General features: G+C 38.4%; 2 protein-coding genes across 19 annotated transcripts in view; one reads left to right on the plus strand and one right to left on the minus strand.

The window, feature by feature from the left end:
- Nucleotides 1-20: 20 nt before the first annotated feature.
- MILR1 (mast cell immunoglobulin like receptor 1) lies at nt 21-6,394 on the minus strand. Of its 5 annotated transcripts, none has more exons than XM_037405609.1 (9): nt 6,274-6,394; nt 6,142-6,186; nt 5,009-5,296; nt 4,389-4,673; nt 3,749-3,862; nt 3,206-3,295; nt 2,077-2,136; nt 1,681-1,737; nt 21-100 (listed from the first exon to the last, which is right to left on the minus strand). In XM_037405609.1, exons 1-8 carry the CDS (start codon nt 6,305-6,307, stop codon nt 1,688-1,690), a joined length of 966 nt encoding a protein of 321 aa, XP_037261506.1. In that variant the 5' UTR covers nt 6,308-6,394; the 3' UTR covers nt 21-100; nt 1,681-1,687. The 5 variants fall into 5 exon arrangements, with proteins under 5 accessions (XP_037261506.1, XP_037261488.1, XP_037261498.1 ...); XM_037405591.1 differs by having other exon boundaries at nt 1,681-1,740; XM_037405601.1 differs by having other exon boundaries at nt 63-1,737.
- A 9,376-nt stretch (nt 6,395-15,770) lies between these two features.
- PECAM1 (platelet and endothelial cell adhesion molecule 1) overlaps nt 15,771-21,003 on the plus strand; it is a 33,511-nt gene continuing 28,278 nt past the window's right edge. For 4 of the 14 annotated variants that reach the window (XM_037405674.1, XM_037405703.1, XM_037405682.1 and 1 more), the window contains exons 1-6: nt 15,775-16,063; nt 16,194-16,220; nt 18,054-18,347; nt 19,184-19,483; nt 19,578-19,847; nt 20,230-20,490. In XM_037405674.1, coding sequence (XP_037261571.1) covers nt 16,030-16,063; nt 16,194-16,220; nt 18,054-18,347; nt 19,184-19,483; nt 19,578-19,847; nt 20,230-20,490 — 1,186 coding nt within the window. In that variant the 5' untranslated portion in view covers nt 15,775-16,029. Of the gene's footprint in view, nt 16,064-16,193; nt 16,221-18,053; nt 18,348-19,183; nt 19,484-19,577; nt 19,848-20,229; nt 20,491-21,003 lie in introns of all 14 variants that reach the window. The other 10 variants (XM_037405695.1, XM_037405726.1, XM_037405710.1 and 7 more) reach the window with 6 other exon arrangements.

The raw sequence follows: 21,003 nt of genomic DNA on the forward strand, positions 1-21,003 counted from the left end.
TATGGTGTCATGGACTCGGTAGTTTCTCTGCAAATGGTTTTGCTAAAACTTGGTACATTTGTTTTCTGTTCGTCTAGACCATCTAGATCTTCCAGGTTACCTTGAAAAGAGGGAAGAGACAAACTTGTCCCTTGTTAGCAGGGACATACTCACTTTCATGTCCTCGGTTTTACTATCTTATTGAAAATACTCCATCCTAGCCCAAAAATTCATCTGTGTATTGCTGACACAACTATGGGCTCTGCTGGAAAATGGTATTTTATATAAAAGATTTCCAAATCTTAAAAGATTTTAATAACATACTGTCTATTTGTAGGAATGTATTTCAATTGTGTGGCCTCTGTTCTTTAACATTTAAGCTATTTAATCTTGCTCTTTATAAACATAAAAAGTTTTAAAACTTAAACAAAAATACATTATCAAGAGTAACAGAGGAAATAGAAGAAATAAATTGAACAGGTTTTGACAAGCATTTTTATGGACAAAAGATGTCTGTACATCGAGAATGGTAGAAAAAGACTAACGTGTGATCATATTTATCCAACACCTAAATGTCAAAATCAGATACAAGAGTTTGCATAGGTAAGAAATTCAGTGATTCTGTTCTGTAGATTTACTGTCTGTACAGCTTGTTGAGTCACTATATTAAAATGCTTTAAAGTGTATACAATGAGGCATGTGGCCACTGGTAGTCATCAATGTCATGAAACACAAGAACTTGCCTTAAGTTTCTTCTATTAATGTGGTGGTGCTTTAACTTTAAACAGGTTACTTGTAACATAATATTAATTGCTGCATAGAGTAATTATGCTAGATATAACTCAAGGTTAGTATAGTGTGGCTGTGTGACTTACTGAACTCATGGAATTCTGTGTAAGCTAGTTATGGAATGACATTAAAACAACCCAGAAACATCTAAGAAATGGCATATAGCAGATTGTAGAGTTTGTTTTGGAGTTAACTGTCCCAAAAAATAATTTTAGCATCCTATCCATACTCTTGAGAGCTAAAGTAATGTTGAACTGTGAAATTGCCATCCTTGCTGCTACGTAACAGCAGGTACAGAGACCAAATACGGATCCTCTAGCATGTGCCTAAGAAGACAACACAGTTGGGATGTGTATATGTGTATATATATATTTATTTTTCTTTTCATACTTGACTAAAGCCTTTTGATTATCTTATGTTTGCATACAACCCAGTTTCTACTTCAGGAAACTAGTTAAATATACAGGAACTTGTGTCTGGGTGAAAGCTTTACATAATTTATTCCTTTCTGTTTAGTCATCAGATGCATTTAATGCCAGACCGTATATTGTGTCCAGCAGGATCTTACCCGACAGCGATTGCATTGTTGTATTTCGTTTTGGGTTTTTATGGTGCTGTTTGTTCAATAAGCTGTTGTTTGTCAAATGGGATTGCTATTTGGGTCTGTCTTAATTCCAATTTTTATCTGTTCTTCTTTTTCTTTTAAGTTGAAGTCTTTGGATATTATGACTTGGGCTTTCTGCTTGCTAGTAGAGAAGGAGCTATATTGTCTGTCTACGAAGTAATTAGGTAGGCCAGGAAGCTAGTATCTATACATCATCTCTTTCTGTGCATACTTAGTGGTACTTATCACACCCAAGGACTGAAAGATTCTTAAATATGTGATTAAGTTAATCACAAAAGAGATCTTACCTTGTACTCAGTCTCTGAAAATGGCCTTTGAATAGATTGTAGCACATGCCCTCTCTTCTGCTAAAAGCCAGAAAAACATAGTTCATAATTGTTGGTTTTGGTACAGATACACAACAGAAGAATTAATATTCCATCAACAACTTGGTCACTAATAACATCTTCTGCATGGTTTCATAATGAGACTGTTGAATTTTGGGGTCATAGGGTGGTGATGGTTTTTTTATTTGGGGGTTTTGTTTTCTTTTTTCCCCCCCTTGGAAGCATCTCAAAGTTACTTTAACTTCTTCATAGTAAGCAAGTAATTTCAGTATATAACTGGCCTCCCCTCAGCAAAATGCCCCCAAAACATACTTGGGTGCATCAGATGTTCCAACATTTATAGTGTGAGATTTTTACCTTTTCCATCTTCTCTTCTAATAGCAGAAAAATTGATGTATTCTTCTGTTTTAACAGGCTCTGGATTAAAGATGGTGTACAGACGTTAACTCATTACAACAGACTGACCAGATTTATTTTTTTTTAATGATCTTGAAACAAGGCAGTGAGATTCTGTATTGAATATAAACCTACCCTGCTTTTTGTAGCATTTGTGGGCCTTATCAGAGCTGTTGTCACTGTCCGTGCATGCTAGAATGCTGGTTGATATCTGCCATGAGCAGCTGGACAGAGCACTGAGCTAACAGCAGAGCAGCTAGAATTCTGCCGGTCTAGTACGTGAACAGGAAGGCGGATTTGTTTGGAGAGTATTGTTCCCTTCTTGCTATTTAGAAATGGGAAATGTAATACCTTTGCTATTGGTTTGTTTTGGGGGTTTCTTTTTCCCTGGAAAATACTGACATTCACGTATTAGGCAAACACAGAAAACTACAAATTAACAGCATCATGGCTTTCGTGTCATGTCTTAATTATTGTGTATTTTCTGCAACTGAAGCAGTGTAATGTCTTAACATTGGTCAGTTGCTTTGTTGTTTAGCATTACTTCATAATTTCAGTTTGAACTGACTTTAAGTCTTGTCAAAGTTAAGAAACATGGAATAGAGAACTACTGTGTACAGAACAATTTTGAACAGAATGGAGGGGTATGTAAATTTTATTTTGCTACAACTTGGTTATAGCCTACTTCTGTCTCTTATTAAATGGACATTGCACCTCTGGTCTACTAATGGTCTTTTAGTTTTCTCTTCCTCCGTAATGGCTATTTAAGTCTCACCGTGAGTTGCCAAATGCAGTTCTTCATTTTACTTGTGTTTACAGTAGATTTTTGTACAGAACTTCAGTTCATTTAACCAGTTGCGGTTTTGGATGCATGGCTGACAAGTAATGCCAAATATGGATCCTGAAGCATTTCAGCTAATGGTCAGTAGGAGTACTAGCTCATGTACTGTGTGGCAGTAATGTCCTCTTTGCTGCTTTTGCAGTACCTGAAGACATTTGCCCATACTATCTACAAATAGTATAATAGCATTCTTCAGCCCAACTCCCACAAGTAAGCTTTGTGACTGTGCAGGAAGTAAGGTGAACTCACCAATCTCTGCATATATGACGTAGTCTTCAGACTCTTCTGCATTTGTTGTTGAAGTAAAGCCAGTTGAGGACATAGTAGACTTAAATTTTTCTGCAAATTATAAAAGAAAACCAAACACATGCCTATATACATATATCAGGTTTTCTTAGAGGGAAATAAACAGCTCCATGATATTTTTTGAATACTTGGAGATCTCACATAATGTTATTTTCATGATAAAAATTACTCCTTAACCAAAGGCATTTTTCATAGAATTTTCTGTCTTTACTAAGAACAAAGAGGTTCAATTCTTCCCAACATCTATGTCTATTAAATAAGATGTTGCTCTGCTTACCCCATCCCAGACCTGCCTTCTAAAACATTGACAAGGCAAAACCTCTGAGCTATGTCTTAAGTTACCTGTGCTGGTTAAGAGGAGACTTGACAACATCCTAAGATACTAAGAGCATAACTCAACTCGTAATGTGACATTTACACAGTAAAATGTATTGACAACATAAATTAGCATCTCTGGGAAATGAAACAGACATTCAAGGAACTCACTTGCTTTATATGAAGGAATTATGAAAAATGGAATTGCCAGAGCAAATCCTATTACGCATAGTAGCAGGATTAGCCCAAGAGAAATGATCAAGGGCTGAGAATGGCTTCTCTCTTCTGGAAAAAAACAAAACAAACAACAGGTGTTTATGCCATGAACTGTTGTTTCATATAGTAAGTATTGTCTGTAAATTAAAAACAAGACTTTGATTTTCTTTCAGCTTTTGGATTAACTGTGATTAACATAGCTACTCAGGAGAGTCCTAAGTGCACACTGCTGCAGCAGCAGGAAGGGAGCTTGCTGGTGCCTGTAGATTCTCTCATTCACAGGACCAGACGGAAAAATGAAACTAGATTCTTCTTAGGGTGGAGCCAGGGTGGACCAAGGGTCTCTTGCAACAGTGAATCTTTCACAGTCATCCTTCATGGTCACTTCAATGTCTCCTATTATCTAGGCTGCCTGGACTTCTATCTTTTTGCATTGGTTTTAAAAATTAAAATTATTTTTTTATTTTAAAAAAATTATATTTTGAACATTACATTGCAGGAACAAAATTCTGGCAAAAATACCTTATGCTGTTACAACACTGAAATTTGTGTTGTCTGTTTATCTACAGTGGTAAACTGTTTCACGCATGCATACCTGCTAATGTAAAGTTGAAACTGTTGCTGTATTTTGTATTATTGTGAACACTATTTTCAGCTCTGCATTTATAGGGTCCAAAGTCACTAGAGGAATTGATAAATAGAAAAATCACAGCTGCTTCCCTCTTCTGCATCTTCACTGGGGGAGAGATGCTTTGCCTTCCTCTGAAGAATATGTATGTGATAGGAAGAGAGCCGTTCTCTGAGAGACAAGACAGGGTCACATTCTGGCCTTTCTTTGCTTGAGCGGTGGGTGAGCTCAGCATGGGTTTGGAAACTGGCTCTGTAAAAAAGAAAACTGAAAAGACTGCATCACCGAGTACAGGACAAGCTCCAAAGCAAGACTCAGAGTTAAGCGGCAGCATCAGCAAATGAAATGGGCATCAGGGGTGGAGGGCTCAATGAGAGCTAGGTCAGAATAGCACTGATAACTCCTAAGGTAGTAATAGCTGTTTGCGGTAAAGTTCAGCTCCGCAATCAAGGCAGGTCCATGCTGCAGCCCAAGACAGTACCTGCTGCTAAGAAACCCTGATTCCTGCTGCTGCAGATAGTCTGCATCAGACATGGCTATGTGCCCCTAAAATAAAATGTGCTGAGAAGGTATACAGCAACACATACCTAGAAGGGTGAAGTTGAGACTGTTGCTGTATTTCCCACCACTGGAGATGTTATTCTCAGCTTTGCATTTGTATTCACCCACATCATTGGCAGAGTTGATAGTCAAGTTAAACAAACTGGGAGTCAAGTCTGGCCTATTTAAAGTGGATACCTTCTGATTGTGTTTAAACAATGTGTATCTGACAGGTGGAGATCCGGAGTCTGAGTGGCAGGAGAGGGTCACGTTCTGGTTCCTCACTATGTTCAAAGTCCCGTGAACAGGTATGAGCCTGGGATTAGATATCATCTCTGAAAAGAAGAAACTTCTGAGTGAGTTTGCTGCACCCATCGTTCAAGAAACTCTCAGATTTTCCCCAAAATATGTTGAGGACCAAGCTATATTTATTTCTGTTGAAATAGAGAATTATATTTTTTTCTACCTCTGGTAGCAGCCAACACAACTTTGTATTTTTCAAAATCAGTATGCAGCTTCAAATACTTGATGAAAAATGCATGTATTTATGCAAAAGAGAATGTAAACACACAAAGCCAACAGATGTATCCAGGTGAACCAACAAAAACACTTTTGAACTACAGCAGCAATGAAAATAATAGAAGTGTAAAAGATAAATACAAATATCGTGGGATGTTAATTCTAGGAGAAAGTAGCCTGATATGCTAGTTGAGAGGTAGCATGTCAGCCTGAAACTGAAAACAGTATTTTATTTGTGGCTGTATGTAAACCAGCAGAATTAACCTTGTGTAAGTAGATTGAACTTTTGAATAGTAGCAGTAGGAGCCTTGACAGTCTATTAAATTAGTTTGCTTTTATGATATTATAGAAATAAATTTGTTATAAAAACTTGTAGTCTATTTTAGTAGAAAATTATAATAAACTGCTCATGACTAAGATAAATTTTAAAATTTTGGGGGGGGGGGGGGAAATATGTTTTAACAACAAATCAGTTTTGACTGTACATACAAGTCAGCAGAGATAGTTACCTTTATAGAAATTTGTAAACTGCCTGACTGCACAAACAGGGGTGAAAGATTTAAATTTACATTAAGGCCTTGGACATTTTTCAATCCCTCCCCATTTTTTTTTGTTAACAGTCAATTTCAGCACAACCCCAAAACAAAAAAAGAGAACCCACCTTTGCTATTTGCAGTAGTTTTCTGAATCTGCTGGGACATTTGAACTAAGAGAAGAAAAGAAAGCTTTCAGACAAGAAACAATGGTTCCTGTTTAGAAAGATCTGTAATATTTAAGGATGTCCTTGGCTTACGGTAGGAAAACAGCAGAATTGTGAGAAAAACCATGTTCTTGATACTGAGCAAGACAGCTGGTGCTGTTACACTAATGAGATCTTCAAGGCGTGCCTCTAGGGGTTGAGGAAGTCCTGAATACGGAAACAGTGTTGATCTTTACTGATGTTTATGTAAAGACTTTTGTCATATTCAACTTGAATTTAGCCTGTGGCAGAGTGAGTAGTGGACAGAAGAAAAAGCTGGGGAGTGAGGAACAGCAGTCTGGGATATAAATAAATGTTACATGGAGTTGTTCTAAGACATAGCTGACATAATCAGTTTTCCATGTGAGAGCTGTGTGGTAGAACCGTGTTGCCATGTGGTATACAACACTATATATAATTAATTTTTCCAGCATTGTTCTCATAAGGGAATGAGGTTGCTGATTGACATCAAACATCCACACATGTGCTAGAGATAATGCATATGGTTGGGAGCACATGGTACTGGTGTTTTTTTTTAACAGCAATATACTTCAAAAAAAAGTAAAAAAAAAAGTATCAAATCTATAGAATTTTAAAGATGCTAATAAATATTTATAGCTAGCCAGCTTGTTAAGGAAATATTTTGGTCAAACTTCAAATATTAAGCTGTGAGGAAGTGAGATCTTGTACTAGAAGGCACAAATCTCATCACTAACTTGAGTTCAACATCATTGTAGAAACAAACGTGAAGAGCTAGTCAGTGATCCAAAGCTACATGATTAGTTACAGCAAGCAGATGTTCTTTACTTGTCATCCCCTGGGCAAAGGAAATATATAATCTTTAGCTATATGCAGGCAATGCCTTCTGAAGAACTCTAGGTAGGCCCTGTTGCATGTGAGGAAGTAAGTACTTCTAGAGAATGCCTTAGAAGTGTTATTGTGATACTTGTCTTATTTGTCTCCAGTTTCTGAAGGTAACAAGACAAGGCCCCGCAGTCTGTCCTCTTCTGCACAATACAAAACACCTCCCGAAGCCTGGTCTGTTGCAGCATTGCAAAGTTTCAGAATCTTGCGTGTAACTTCCTCTTTGTTTTCTTTTTTTGTTCAATTTCTTTTAAGATAACCTCCACCCTCCCCTCGCAAATGCTGACAACCACCAGAGTGGAGTATTTTTGTGCAGCTGGCAGGAAGCGTGTGTAAAGACCCAGCTGCCAGGAGAAGAACTGGGAGCGTTTGTGCCCTTTCCTGTTGGGGAAGCCTATTCTTTGTCAGAAAACCACAAAAAACATCCTTCGGGCGCTCGCAGGCAGGTGGCGAAGGAACAGCGGCCCGCCCGCCCGGCCGCCCTGTCAGGAGGAGGGAGGAGCCGTTGGGGCTGTGGCGCCAAGGCCGCGCGGCGGGCCGCGCTCGCCGGTGGCGGGCGGTGAGGGGCAGGGGCGGCCCGGCCTCCCCCTGAGGCGCGGGGCGGGAGGGCGGTGGGCAGCTGATGGCGGGCAGCGGAGAGTGCGTGAGCCGCTGGGCCGCCGGCCTCTCCCTCCCGCTCTGTAAAGCCACAGAGGGGCTTGGCTGCCCTGGCTCATTAGGAACGGAATGCTTGACTTTTCCTTAGAAGTGGATTCATTTTGTGTGTGGGTAATGGCGAATAGTTATTGAAACCTGTGAATTTGTCCATATATATATATATGTATTTATTTATTTTAAAGGTCAGTTGGCACCAAGCTTTCAGTGTGCATGCATGCAAGGAGTTTACACGGTTCCCTCAGGATGTGCGGTGTGGGTGTCCAGGGGGGAAAAGCGCTGGCTCAAAGCAGTAGTTAGTGTTTGGACGTGAGGAGAGCTCCATGGTTCCCTCAGGATGCATGGTGCAGGTGTCCAGGGGATGGTTCCCTCAGGATGCATGATGTGGGTGTCCAGGGGGGAAAAGCGCAGGCTAAAGCAGCAGTTTGTGTCTGGGACGTGAGGAGAGCTCCCCGAGAGCTCTTTGTGCCTTTCCTGGCTGGTTTGAGCTCTGCCAGGCAGCCCTGCGCTTGCTCTGGCTTGGGTGGAGGTCCTATAGTTCAGTGCATCTGTGTCCTCAATGTTTGTTTTGGTTTTGTTTTCCTTGAAATTTGAGTTTAGAGTCTGAAATTGGAGGGAATATGTTTTCTTTGACTAGTCCTATCCATCTCAACTATACATGTAGGATTATGAGGAAGAACTATGTTTCATTTAACTGTCCAATACTTTGGCCTGGCTGTTTCATCTTCTCAAACATCCATTTACTTTCCAACTTTTATAATTGCTTTGCAGAGCACTGGTAGAGACACTTCCTCTGTAAAAAGATTTTTGAACTGTTATGATGGGATTTGGTAGCTGAGGCTTACTGCTGGTCTGTATAAAAGCCAGAATGCAATTGCTAGCTTGCCGCTAGCAGAGTAATAACATGTATTGGTTAGAAAATGAGACTTCAGATGAAGCTTGTAATGTAAGTGATTAAGCTGGGTTGAATGAAAGAAGCTTCCCGAAAAATTTACTTGATTATTCAGTCCTATAGGGCAAGGAAGGGCTGGAGATACTAGAGTTCTGTTAAAGCATAATCCAACAGGCTCTGTGTACTCATGGAGCTGTGTATGCCAACGATGCATTATTATACTCGAGCAGTACTCTTGGAATAATGCTTTTAATTTCTGCTGGGTTATGTGGATGTAGTTGCGATGAGTATTCAACAGATCTGAAGATGGATAGTATCTTTATGGCAGCTTTATCAAAGGCTTTAAGGCAGTATTTTTCTACCACATGGATTGGAAATGGCCCAAAATTAAGAGAATAAGCTTCATTAAATCCTGTAGTGTTACTCTGAGACAAAATGTTACTGTCTTATTTTGCCCTTCAGCAAGGAGAATGGCATTCATGTGGTCCATATGGCATCCAGTTTGCTGTATTGTCAATGTGAAACAGGGAAAAAAGGCAAAATTAGCCTTTGGCGTTACCTTTCGGTGAGTTTTTGAATACTGACTTTAACTTTGAATACTAACTAGCTTATTGGTCCCTTGAAGAGTGTCCTGGATAGTAGTAAATGAAGTTTACTTCCATGTTGGTGGTTTTTCTTGCAGAGTTGGCTGTTGACTTCATACTAACATGATGTTGATTTGTTAGGCATACATACACAGAGTTTTGTAGCATCAGTAAGATACTGTGCCAGCTTGAGTTTTCTTTTTATTAGATGTACAAATTTCCTACCTGAAATCAATGTGGTTGTATGCATAAGAGCTAAATAATTTTAACAAAGAATAATGAACAGAAATAATCCAGCCAAAACAAGTAAGCTAAGAAGTCTGAAAGGGAGATGCTTATCACTTGGTGCTGTGACATCATTCTGCCTCAGGCAAGCAGGTGGAAGAGAGTAAAAGCCAAACAGCATTCATTCACAAGGTCAATTCTTTGGATGGAAATCGTGTGAGATAGCATTCTGTAGTAAGGCTGTGAAGGCTTCACACTGTATCCGTCTTATCTTAGGCTTCCAGGGAAATGTGCATGTTTCAGCAGAATTTTAAAAGTTATTTCCAGTCCCGGTTTCTTGTCCTGAGAGGTCATCCGTTCTGGAAGAGCATCTGCTATAGTAGATGTCTGCAGAAGGTTTGCTAGAAATCACCATATACTGACAGTTTTGTCTGGTGATGAATTAAGTTAAGCGCTTCTGTTTTGTCTGCAAAAAGGTTTTACCGATATAGCTAGATCATCACGGAATACTGTATTTTTACACTCCTACTCAAAATGGCTGTGGTGGAAAGTCTGCTGTTTATTTTAACTACTTAGTATTTGATAGTGAGAAAACTGTTTCTCTAGAGGACAAGTGAGAATAGAAGAGGAAGTGATCTCTTCTATATGCATGTTTAAGATATCATTACATTTCTTGCAGTGATCCTCAGGTTCTGAATAAGGATGTTCATGTAGCAAATGGTTTTAAATTAACTGCAGATTGCAAGGGACATGTCAACAGGCGGCAGTAACTTTTGGGTAACCAATTTAATTAACCTAGCATCTCCCAAATCCACCAGAGATGAGTATTTTGGAATTATATGTCTTCCCTCTGAATCTTCTCCCCCTACCCCCCAAAAAAGAAAAAAGAAAGAAAAAATTTTGGTGAGACACTGAAAACTAGGGTTACTAATACATTTGTCTTGGGGTAAATTCTGGCATCACTGTCTGAAAAACATTCACGGCAAATAGGTTCAGGAATTGCTATAAGAATAGTATGGGTTGGAAAATACACAGTATGCTCTTACTGGCCTTCTTTACAAACTCATAGATGTAATTTTAACTTTTTTCTGCTTCCTAACCTCTGGTAAAAATTAAGTTTTTAAACAACTCTGACTACTTAACAGACTGAATGAAAAAAGTGTTAAAAAAACCATACACCTATCAGGACTGGGTCTGTTTTTCAGCCCTTTTCAAACTTCTCTTTGTGTACTCTGAGGAATATCTATACCTTCGTGCATCCTAACCAGAAGTTATATGGTAGCAGCTATGGCTGTGTGTAGATACCTGCTGCAGATCAGAAAGCAGATAAATTCTTCCTCTTGGTTTGTGTAAAGTCTGCTGAAAGATTTTCTGTCAACTTGGATCAGCTTTTTGAGTGACTACCAACTGAATTTTACTTATGAAACTGATGTAGAATAATGCTTGGAGGGTCATCAAGCAATACAAAACCAATGGGAATGTACAGAGACAGAAAAATATTTCCAGAATTAATTCCCTCTCCAGCCAGAAGGTTTTGACCTTTTCTCTGGCACTGTCCATGAATATTATTTCAGAGCTTGAGGCTATTTTTCTGCTGCATCCAGAAATTCTGGATGTTAAGCAAAACAAGTGCATATTCTGGTATGTTGCCAGATAAGCACACTGTGTGATAGTAACACAGCCTGTGACCTCTGTTTCTAAACTGAGGAACCTGTTAACCCGGTAGAGGACAGCGGTTAAAAATGTCCTCAAAGATGTAGAATCAGTCACTTATGTGCACTACTGGAACAGATAAAAGTTTGAAGTGGTATTAGAGACCACGTTCATAATGTAAACCAATGAACAGATTTCACACCTCCAAAAGAAGGAATTTCTAGGATATGTGGAAGTGTGTGCTGCATGAAATACAAGTCAAGACTTCATATTCCTAGTGTTCTTTTCAATGTTGCACCATCAGTAAGGAAGCATAAAGCTGAATAGTAATGATTAGCTCGTGTTGTATTCAAAAGAAAAATTGAAGTGGAAAAGCCTCAGTGATATTCTCTCATTATCAGCTTCCTGGTTCCTTCAGTTACTTTTCCAGATCTACTTTGTATTGCCATTTGGAGGAGGTGTTGGATATCAGTGATCATAGGGTTTAATTGTGAAAGAGAAGTGAGGGAACCGCAGCGTGCTTTGCTGCAGTGGGCATCTCCCAGTAGATGGTGCCATTGTGAAACGCAATTTATTCTGAGACGCACAAACTTTCAGCAATCTAGAATTTCTGTAAACTGTAGGACTTCTAGACTTCCGAAAAAACCCCCATGTTCATTTCTTTAATGCCCTTCGTAAATATTCAAATCTAGGGATAAAATTAATGTTTTATTCTTCTCTAGGGAGGTGTAAAGAGGCACTTCTAAAATAAAGACAAATTATGTGGATCTTCCACGTTCAAGAGAAGACAATATACCCTGAAAATATAAGCAGAAAAAACTCAGTTCATTCCAGTTCATCCAGGTTTTGTCTACACCTGTGAAAATAGCAGCATTTATTAGAATTCTGTTATCTATGAGTATACTGAAACAGGAAGTGATAATTAAGCAAATTTAGTTCACAGTTGTAAGGAACCAAAATGATTAAAAGATTATACGCATCAGGGGTTGGGGGATTAGAAATAAGAGCTGCTTTTCTATTCTTGGTTTAGTTACTGGAAAGCTTGTGTTGACTTTGGTATAGGTGGACACGGATGTCTGAATTTCTATAAATTTTTAAATAAAATTTAGGAAATCCCAAACATTTGTAGATACACCTCTACAGCAGTTAACCATTTTTAAAGTGAGTGAATTTATACAAGAAATTATTTGGAGCCTCCATAATCAGGGACAAGAATCGATGACCCCAGAATGTTGTGTTAAGAGAAATGTTTTGTCAGTAAATCAGTGAGGTAGAACCTGAAGGCAACAGATGTAAAGACTTAATCTTTTTTGAAGAAAGCGAAACTCCTATCAGGAATGGGCATTTGAGACCAGGATACAAAGTTTAGGGCCCCAGAAGATTCGCTGGAATCAGCATGTGCTCTGTGATGAAGAAAGATGTTAGTCCTAAAGGTGGGCACTGTGGTGTGCTCTTTACTGTCATGCTAGCCAGCTGGAGAGCAAATGGAAACAAACAGCCGAAATGTGAACTCCTAGCTTCCTTTCCTGTCATAAGGGACTGGCTGAAAACATTGTATTTGTAGAGGCAAAAAAAAGCTTATTCATCATTTTGCCCTTAGTTAGGAAGACAGGCTTTGCCTCTGAATTAGGCAAAGCTCTGTTTGGGTGACAGAGCTGATGTTTTTTAGGAAATGTAAACAAGTAAAAGGGGATCCAGACAGTAGAAACAGGGATCATGAATTCCCAGATGAGTACAGCTTTAATGTTTAAGGGTTCGATTTGTTGGGCAGTAGATTAAATGTAATGATTCTCATAGGTTTCAAAGGGCATTGCATCAGATTATAAAGATTATTCTGTCTGCTTCAGGTGTGTTGCATTTTTTGAGGGCAATCCTATTTTTCCCACAAATATAACAGGGACACAATAGAGTTCTTTATATGATGTATATTAGAATAACTTTGATTTTACGTACTTCAGAAAAACGTATCTTGAGAGATTACAGTAATATGGCTGTTAGGAAAATATGCAGCTGTATTGCTGGCACAGGTACTTTTAAATTGTTTAAGTCAATCTGATTTCCAGTTTAACAATGGAAGATGGTCTCAAGCCATTCTTTTGCATTTGAAATGCTTTTCTTCCAAGTTTCATGACATTTTGGCTTAAATTCCTGCAGTTGAATTTACTTCTTGTGTTTTGGTCAATACCAGCCAGATTTTCTTCTCCAGGGCAACGTTGAGGGCTAATCAAGAATATGACACACTAATCAGCCTGTGAGATCTTACGGAACGTACTTCACTTGGGAGTGACATCTCACAACAGCCTCAGGTACCATTGGCACCATTAAACCTTACTCTTGACCTGGTTTGTCCTCAAAGGTGGCCTTTTCACCTCAGTCTGAAACTGGCCTGGTTCTGAACATTGGCTCACTTTGAAAGATACTGGCCCCCACTCGCTTTCCCCTTCCCTCACTATGACTAAGGAGAGCCTTTGTCCCCCGTGGAAAACACTGGTGTGGTTTTGCTGAGATTTGTATGTCCTGTTGAATTCTTTCATGGGCAAATGGGGAAGGGAGAAATCTCCTTCCTTCCTTTTTTTTGTTACCAATGGCAAAAGTTGATCTACCTTTGTTCTCCACCTGCCACGTCTCCTCCTCCTCTTTTCCTTTACCTGCTCTGGAGACCATTGTTGGCAACCAGCCAAACCATCAGGCTTTTGTTGTTGGTGTGTTTCAAACAGACTGGATTAAGGAGAACAAATGCTATTGCTAGTTAACCAGCTTACTTTTAGTTATTAATTGCTATGACTATTGTGTCATTCTCTACTGCCTCCCTGCAAAACAGCTAGATAGGTGCTTGTTGATATTGCTGATACATTGTTAAACAGATGAGCATTTCCCTCCTGTTTCCTTTTGTGAAATACCACGCTTCTGTGTGTAATGCAACCATTAAAGTACACTTACAGTTCTAAAGTATTGTTTTATTGGGGAAAAAACAGTTTTCATTGAACTCAGGAGAAAAAAAAGGGTTTTCCTACAAACAGGGAAGCTTATGAGAACTGTATGTCTCATTTATAGACTTCTGTGAATGTATTTAGTATTGTTTTAAGCAGTGTTTTAACAAGCCTGGAAAATGTCGGTGGAAGTGAAGGAAAGCATTGACCCTGTCTACAGAGAAAAGAAACTAAGGGATTAAGACTTGAGCGCTTGATTTTTGTGAATAACTAAATCACTGCTTAGGGAGTTCTGGGACACAGCTTGAAAAACACTTTTTGAAGGGCATGATTTCAACTCACTTTATCAAGCCTATAGTCTGAGTCAGTTTTAGACTTAAGTCATTCCACTTGAGCCCTGACTTAAAAGTATACTGACAAATGAGGAAAGGAGTATCCTGAACAACTGAAAGGTACTGACCATTGAATTCCCAAAAGTTACAGAGTAAATTTTTTCTGGAAAAATTGAATTCGTGCTTAAATCTGGTGCTTCTGCATTGTCAGATTATTTAAGATTACATGCATGTTTATACAACAATGATAGTACCAAAGTAAGTAAAGTAGAAGAGGAGAGAGAGGGATAAGGCAGCATCCCTGTAATCCTCTTGCTTTCCTTGTTCTCCCCTCCCCTCCCCATCTAAGTATCAAGAAACTGGTCATGGTAGTGAGGTTTTGGGTAATGATTACATTTGACTTTTCTTCACAACTAGTTTTCTTCAGAATAATTCCACCTAAATCAAAGCTGATGGCTCCTGATTTACTTGTGTTCAGGCTTTCTTTAGGCTTTTGTCCATAATCAGAAAAAACCTGTCTGTTTTGTTAAAGGAAGTTGAATAATTCAGATCAGTTCCTTACTGTATCTCAGACAGGCATTTACACCAGTGGAAATGAAGGGCAAAATGCTGAATTAGGATGTTTTAGAACATTTCCTCCTCCTCTGACTGCATTTGCTCCATTTCTACTTCCAGGATTTTGGATGTAGGATTAATCATCCCTGATTTCAGGTTGGTTGTCGTATGGTCAGACTACTTTTATCATTGCAAAAAATTAAACAACACAGAAAAGGTCAGATGATCTCTCAAGGATGCCTGAATTCAAAGACTGTCAAGCTACTAGTAGATTTAACTCCAGCTCCAGAGGAGTCTCTATTTCAGATTGTGCCAGTGCCGCTTCAGATTTCTGCTGAGATACGAAACTTCAACTGGTTCTTTTCTTGTGGGGTTTAAGTTTTATGATTTTGTATGTTTTGCCTTGTCTGAACTAAAAATAAAATCTTGTGCAGTTCTGTGTTTTTGATATATGATGGTAGTATGAGAAGCCTGCCTGTCAATATTCTCATCTAAGACAACAGTAGCTATGATTTCTGGGATGATTTGAATTCATTGTGCACCCTATAATAAAGCTGTTCTTTGTCACAGCAAGGATGAGACACCTAGAAATGAAGGTAAAGGGGAAAAATTAATGATTATGTAGATCTATTCTCTGGCAGAGTCCTCCATGTCAGGATGAAGGGAAATACTCAAGGATCTGCTGAGGTCAAATCGCAAAGGTAATTTGTGTTCGTAAATGGTTAATCATGACTTAAAAATACCCATATTGACAGGAACTGCAGGATAAATGTCATTGGAACTTCTTGTTTTTTTTAATACACCTTAAGAAATTAAACAAAGCAAATGCATTTGGTGGCGCCCTCAGGAAAAGTCCAGTCACTTCCTGAACAGTAATCTGCCTGTGAGCAGCAGATAGATTGTCATTGTTTGCTGTTTCCAGTAATGGGAACGATTACTTGATCTAGCCAGTTTCTGTTGAAGACCTGGGAAAACTTATGCATTTTAATGGAAAAATTTTATCTGTTTCCATAAAACAACAGCAGAAAAAACCAAAACCTGGTTTTGGTACCTGGAGGCATCACCTCTGATGATGAATATTGTTTTATTTTGGAATTAAGTGTTTGTTCTTCAGGAACGAGATGTATCTTGCTCTTCTGGTGATTTTCTTGCAGTGTAAGTTTGGTAAATAAATATCTGGGTGGGTACATGTGTTTTGGGGTTGTTTGGCGCTATTTACTGTTTCCCGTTACTGTTTCTCAATCTGTAAGCTTTGAAAATCACATTTCTTTTCTATTTTTTCCAGGTTCAGAACTTTACAGTCAGAAGAGAGGTAGGTAATTAAGTTTTTTTTTCACACACAAATTTAAAATAAGTAATTTAACTAATCCATCAGTTGTTGGTGTGCATCCGTAACAGTTTGTCTGGTTTTGCTCAGTACAAAATCGGGCCATGTAAAAAAAAAAAAAAAAAAAATTATTCCTTGGTGGTGTTTCTTGGTATAGTGTTACAATGAGACATGTGCTGCTCGTACTTCAATAAATGTTTTAGTGAAATCTTTCCTAGAATAACTTTCTTTACTGAGGCACAGAAGAGAAGAGATGGGAAAGAAAATGTAATTACTAGTGTTTTGGTTTTGGTCTTTAAAAAGCCCTTTCATACCCACAAGCAAGGAGGATAAAATTATAGAAAATAAGTTAAGGGCACTCACTCTTGCTCTTTTTTTCTTGCAAACGAAAAGAACATGCCTGACCAGAGCAGAGAACTTGCGTTCTGAAAGGAATACGTTTACTTTTTACCGTATCATCTTGCTGACTTCCAGCACGTACACTCTGCAGACTTCCTTTCCTCAGTCTCTAGCGAGAAATGTTTGCTTCTAATAATGTGCTTTACTTACATGCAAAGAAATCTGCAATTTTTGCATTGGTTTTACACCCAAAACTCTCTCTAGCAAGGACAGTTTATAAATAGCTGGTACATGGCACGGGACTTATTTAGATACAGGAAAGTTTTCTTGTTCTAGTTGCAAATTTCTAATACATATCCTGGCCAAAACAGGCATACCCAAAAGCTGTCAGTTCTAAAGGAAGGGAAAGTGAACGAGGTCATAAATCTTTCTCTCTACTTGTTCATCTAGCTGTGTGAATAAAATATTAATTATACCAGGATTCTAATAATTATAAAATTTTAAGCTACAAATTATTTATCATTGCTGTGGTTACAAACACAGAAGCATTGTATATATATATATATTCATGCTATTATAAACTTTATTTCTTAAAGTGTTTATGAATTTTAATACTTTTTAGAATAGGAATATTGTAGTCAGTATATTTTTTCAGGGGCTAACATATCTAAATTAATTGAAAGCATTGCTTCTGCATATGATTCTTTATTTGAATCAGGGTATGATTGTTAAGGACTCTTGAGAGTGTGGTTGCTGGACTGCCAACAGCGTAAAGTTAAGCATGTACATGTGTGCTTGCAGAATTTGTACCCAAATATCTCCTGTTACACTCTAGTTATCATAAACTAGAGATTTAAGATTATCCCGACCTTGTCAGTTACATGTTTCAAGTGGTACTTGCTGAGTGACATAACTCTAAGCTTACTTTCAGATAAAAAATACTGGTATAACTCCAGGGATTTCTGCTAATTGGGGGTGAATTGGCTTGGGGTTTAATACAACTCTGAGCAGGGTTTTGCTGTCATTTTTCAGCTTATTCAAACAAGTATAAATACAAAATTTTGTTCACCTCTCAGATCTCTTGCCAAATATAGTTGAAGACAGCAAACCATAAGAAATAAGCAAAACCAAGAAGTAGCTGCAAACCTATTCCCATGTCCTCTGTATCTTCTAGGGAGTATAGTAGATTTGGTCATGAGCATGGCCAGATCAATGATTCTTTCAGTTCCCCAAGGCAAAGACTGAGCAGATGGACAGTGTGTGCTGTGACAATCAGTAGTTGCCTCTAGTATATCTGTGCAGTGGAAAGTAAAGCTGCCAGCACTGTCAACATCTGTGAGATCTGACCACAAAGTTATAACATGGGCTGCTATGGTACAATGAATTAATTTTTGTGATTAAAATGTAACAGCTTAAGATAACAGAATTATGTTGGACTAATTGAAAATAAATATAACTCTCTTTTCTTTTTCCATCAAGTTTTTACTTTCAACACAGTTGACATTAAGGTTCAGCCATCTGTCAAAGTAAAGAATGGAGCTCCTCTGTCAATTACCTGCCATGCTGATATTAGCAAAAGCACCGATTTCCAACTGAAGCATAATTTTACATTTTTTAAAGATGGCAAACTTGTGTTCATGACTGTATCAGACAAAAGAGATGCACGCTATGAAATACCTGTGGCTAGATCTTCAGATACAGGAGACTATGAATGTACTGTGGAAGCAGGCGGAAAGACAAAATCTAGTAACTCCTTGCATGTTTGGGTAACAGGTGAGTATTGCTTCAAACACAGCAGTTTCTAAGATATAAAAAGAGAACAACCTTCCAGGGGAAGTAACAATACTTGGTACTAAATAGGATATCTTGCAAAGTGGTTTTTATCTGTAGATGTGACAGTACTTTACGAGAGTTTAGTACTAAATCCTCATGTTAATGCACAGAAATGAAATCATGGTCCCAAGGCTATATCAGGGATAGTCAGGAAGTCAATCTGTGCTTCCTGTGCCACCATCCCTCTGAGCTTCTGTTCCCTAGACTAGAGAAAGTATTACCTGTGAAAGCTTGTGCTTGTAGACCATGAACATGATGGGGGGCAGGTATATTACTGGAAAAGCTGGAAATAATGTAGAGAGATTCCAGCGTTGTGACAGCCATTGCCAAAGCTAGTATCAACTATGGACTACTTTTGTGGACAATGTTATATCAGTCTTGTTCTTTCATCTCCTAGGAGAACAGGGACCACCTTCATCTATACTCTTTCTAGCCATGTGTTGACTGCAAGTGACTTTTTTCCCCTTGGAAAGAATTTGTTCCGCATTAAATTACTACAGGGTTGTGCAGGGCCTGCCTGTACTTTTTCTTCAGAGGTGTGCATCTCTAGGTACAGAAGCTGGTATGGCATTTAGTTTCTTGGCTTGCTCATTTCTGAGTGGCAATAGGAAACACGGAGGAGAAAGCGGTCTTACCTTCAAAACACTTAAGTTTCATACTTCACACATGGCATCAAGATTGTATTACCCTCTTGAGGTATGACCATAGTCATCAGAAGTAGCGTTTATTTCAGGATTATGCAATGGTCTGTTTCTCTTCTTGTTTTCTGTTCTAAGGAATGACCAAGCCAATCCTGACTGCTGAGAAGAAAGAAGTTTTAGAGGGTGAAGTCGTGAAATTACGTTGTGAGCTGCCAGAAGAAGTTCCTCCTTTATATTTCTTTTTCCGGAAGATGAAGATGAATTCAACACCTAAAGAAAAATCTGTATTTGAATCACAGAGAAATTTTTCTGTAGTGGAATTTCCTGTTGAAGAAGGAGATAATATTTTACAATTTGATTGCTTTGCTAGGAGAAATGTAAAACTCGAATTTGAAAGCTCAGAACACAGCAAAAAAACACTTGTTACAGTCAGGGGTAAGTTTTTTTTTTTAAAAGCTTTTCTTTTTACATTTCTTTGCTTGCTATAATTAAGAAGTTGGGTCATGCGTTTATATGTATTGTCTTGCAGAACCATTTATAAAGCCTACTCTGAATGTCAAGCCCTCAAGTAATATTACAGAAGGAGATAGAATACAGATTGAATGTTCAACTGTGGTAGCCCGGATGCGTGACATTGAAATCATACTCCAGAAAAACAAAACAATACTGAACAGTGTACGAGATGAGAAACTTCTGAAATACTCTGCAGTAGCTACTCTAGAGGACAGTGGTGAATACCAGTGTAAGGTGGAGCAAGGGAGAGCATCTAAAACCACCAAACTGAATATTGTTGTGTCAGGTAACACCTCTGTTCATCTTAGATTTTACTCAATGGATTAATATTTAAATTTAAATTCAGTAGAACTCAACATCCAAGTGTAACCTCCACGTCGAACTGTAAATTTTCCTGAAGTTAAAGCCTATTTAGATTTAGATTTTGGTTTCTGATTTTTGCCTGCCAATACTTTCAAACGGAAAGAATAGCTCCAAGTAATGACTATGAAAAGTGTTTTCAAGCGATCGCTAAGTTTCTGTTTCCTCTGAAAATATTATTATCTTAAAATAACATGATTGGGTTTTTTCCTTGATTCACTATGTCCTTTATTCTGTATGCTTTGAGATAGGTAGTCATATTCTTTTAGGCTCAATTTGAATGAATTAATTCTCTTTTTGTCTTGCAGAGTTATTCCCCAAGCCAATATTGGCTGCTTCTGTGATTAAGCTGGATGAAAATAAAGAATTAACTTTGAGTTGCAGCATTAATGGTTTTCAGAAAGCTAACTTCTCTATATTGCGGAAAAATTCAAATGCAGACATCTGGTTGAAAAATTCTAAGAACTTAACAATGAGAGTTAACGTGAATGATACTGGATCCTATATCTGTAAAGCTGAAGTAAAAGGAATAGTCAAAGAGAGCAAACCTGTAACGATAAATGTGTACGGTGAGTTGATACAGAGGCTTAGAACCCAATGGTGGTGGGAAAAAAATCAAACCTGTAAGCTTATGAATACGCACATCTGTTTACAAAATCAGACTCTAGTTAATGAACTAGCAAGGTGTCTATTAGTTCTCGCAATATCAGTTTCTGTGAGATGTGCCTGTCATCTTTAGCTGTAGAGGATTTGGCCTATTGTGATTCAATCAAGTCAGACTCTGCCAGGGCAGGCCCTAGGAGAAGGGAGTTAGTGTGTCTGCCTTCTGTTCCCTTGATTCTGCTGGGTGCCAGATAAACTCTCATTCATTACCATTTGCAGGAGCTGGGAATGTTCTGCAAACCTTTCACTCACCAGTTTGATCTGAAACTCTGTCAGTGTCTGCCTTGAATCCCTCCCCCTGACCCTGCAGGCAGAAAGCCATGAAAGCCATGAAAGCCAGAGGTCATCTGGATAGCTCTCCTCCAGAAAAGCCAAGTTTTTTGCTATCAGTACAACCCCCTCACCAGCACACTAATTAC

This window comes from Falco rusticolus, chromosome 1, assembly GCF_015220075.1.
Source record: "Falco rusticolus isolate bFalRus1 chromosome 1, bFalRus1.pri, whole genome shotgun sequence".
NCBI classification, from domain to species: Eukaryota; Metazoa; Chordata; class Aves; order Falconiformes; family Falconidae; genus Falco; species Falco rusticolus.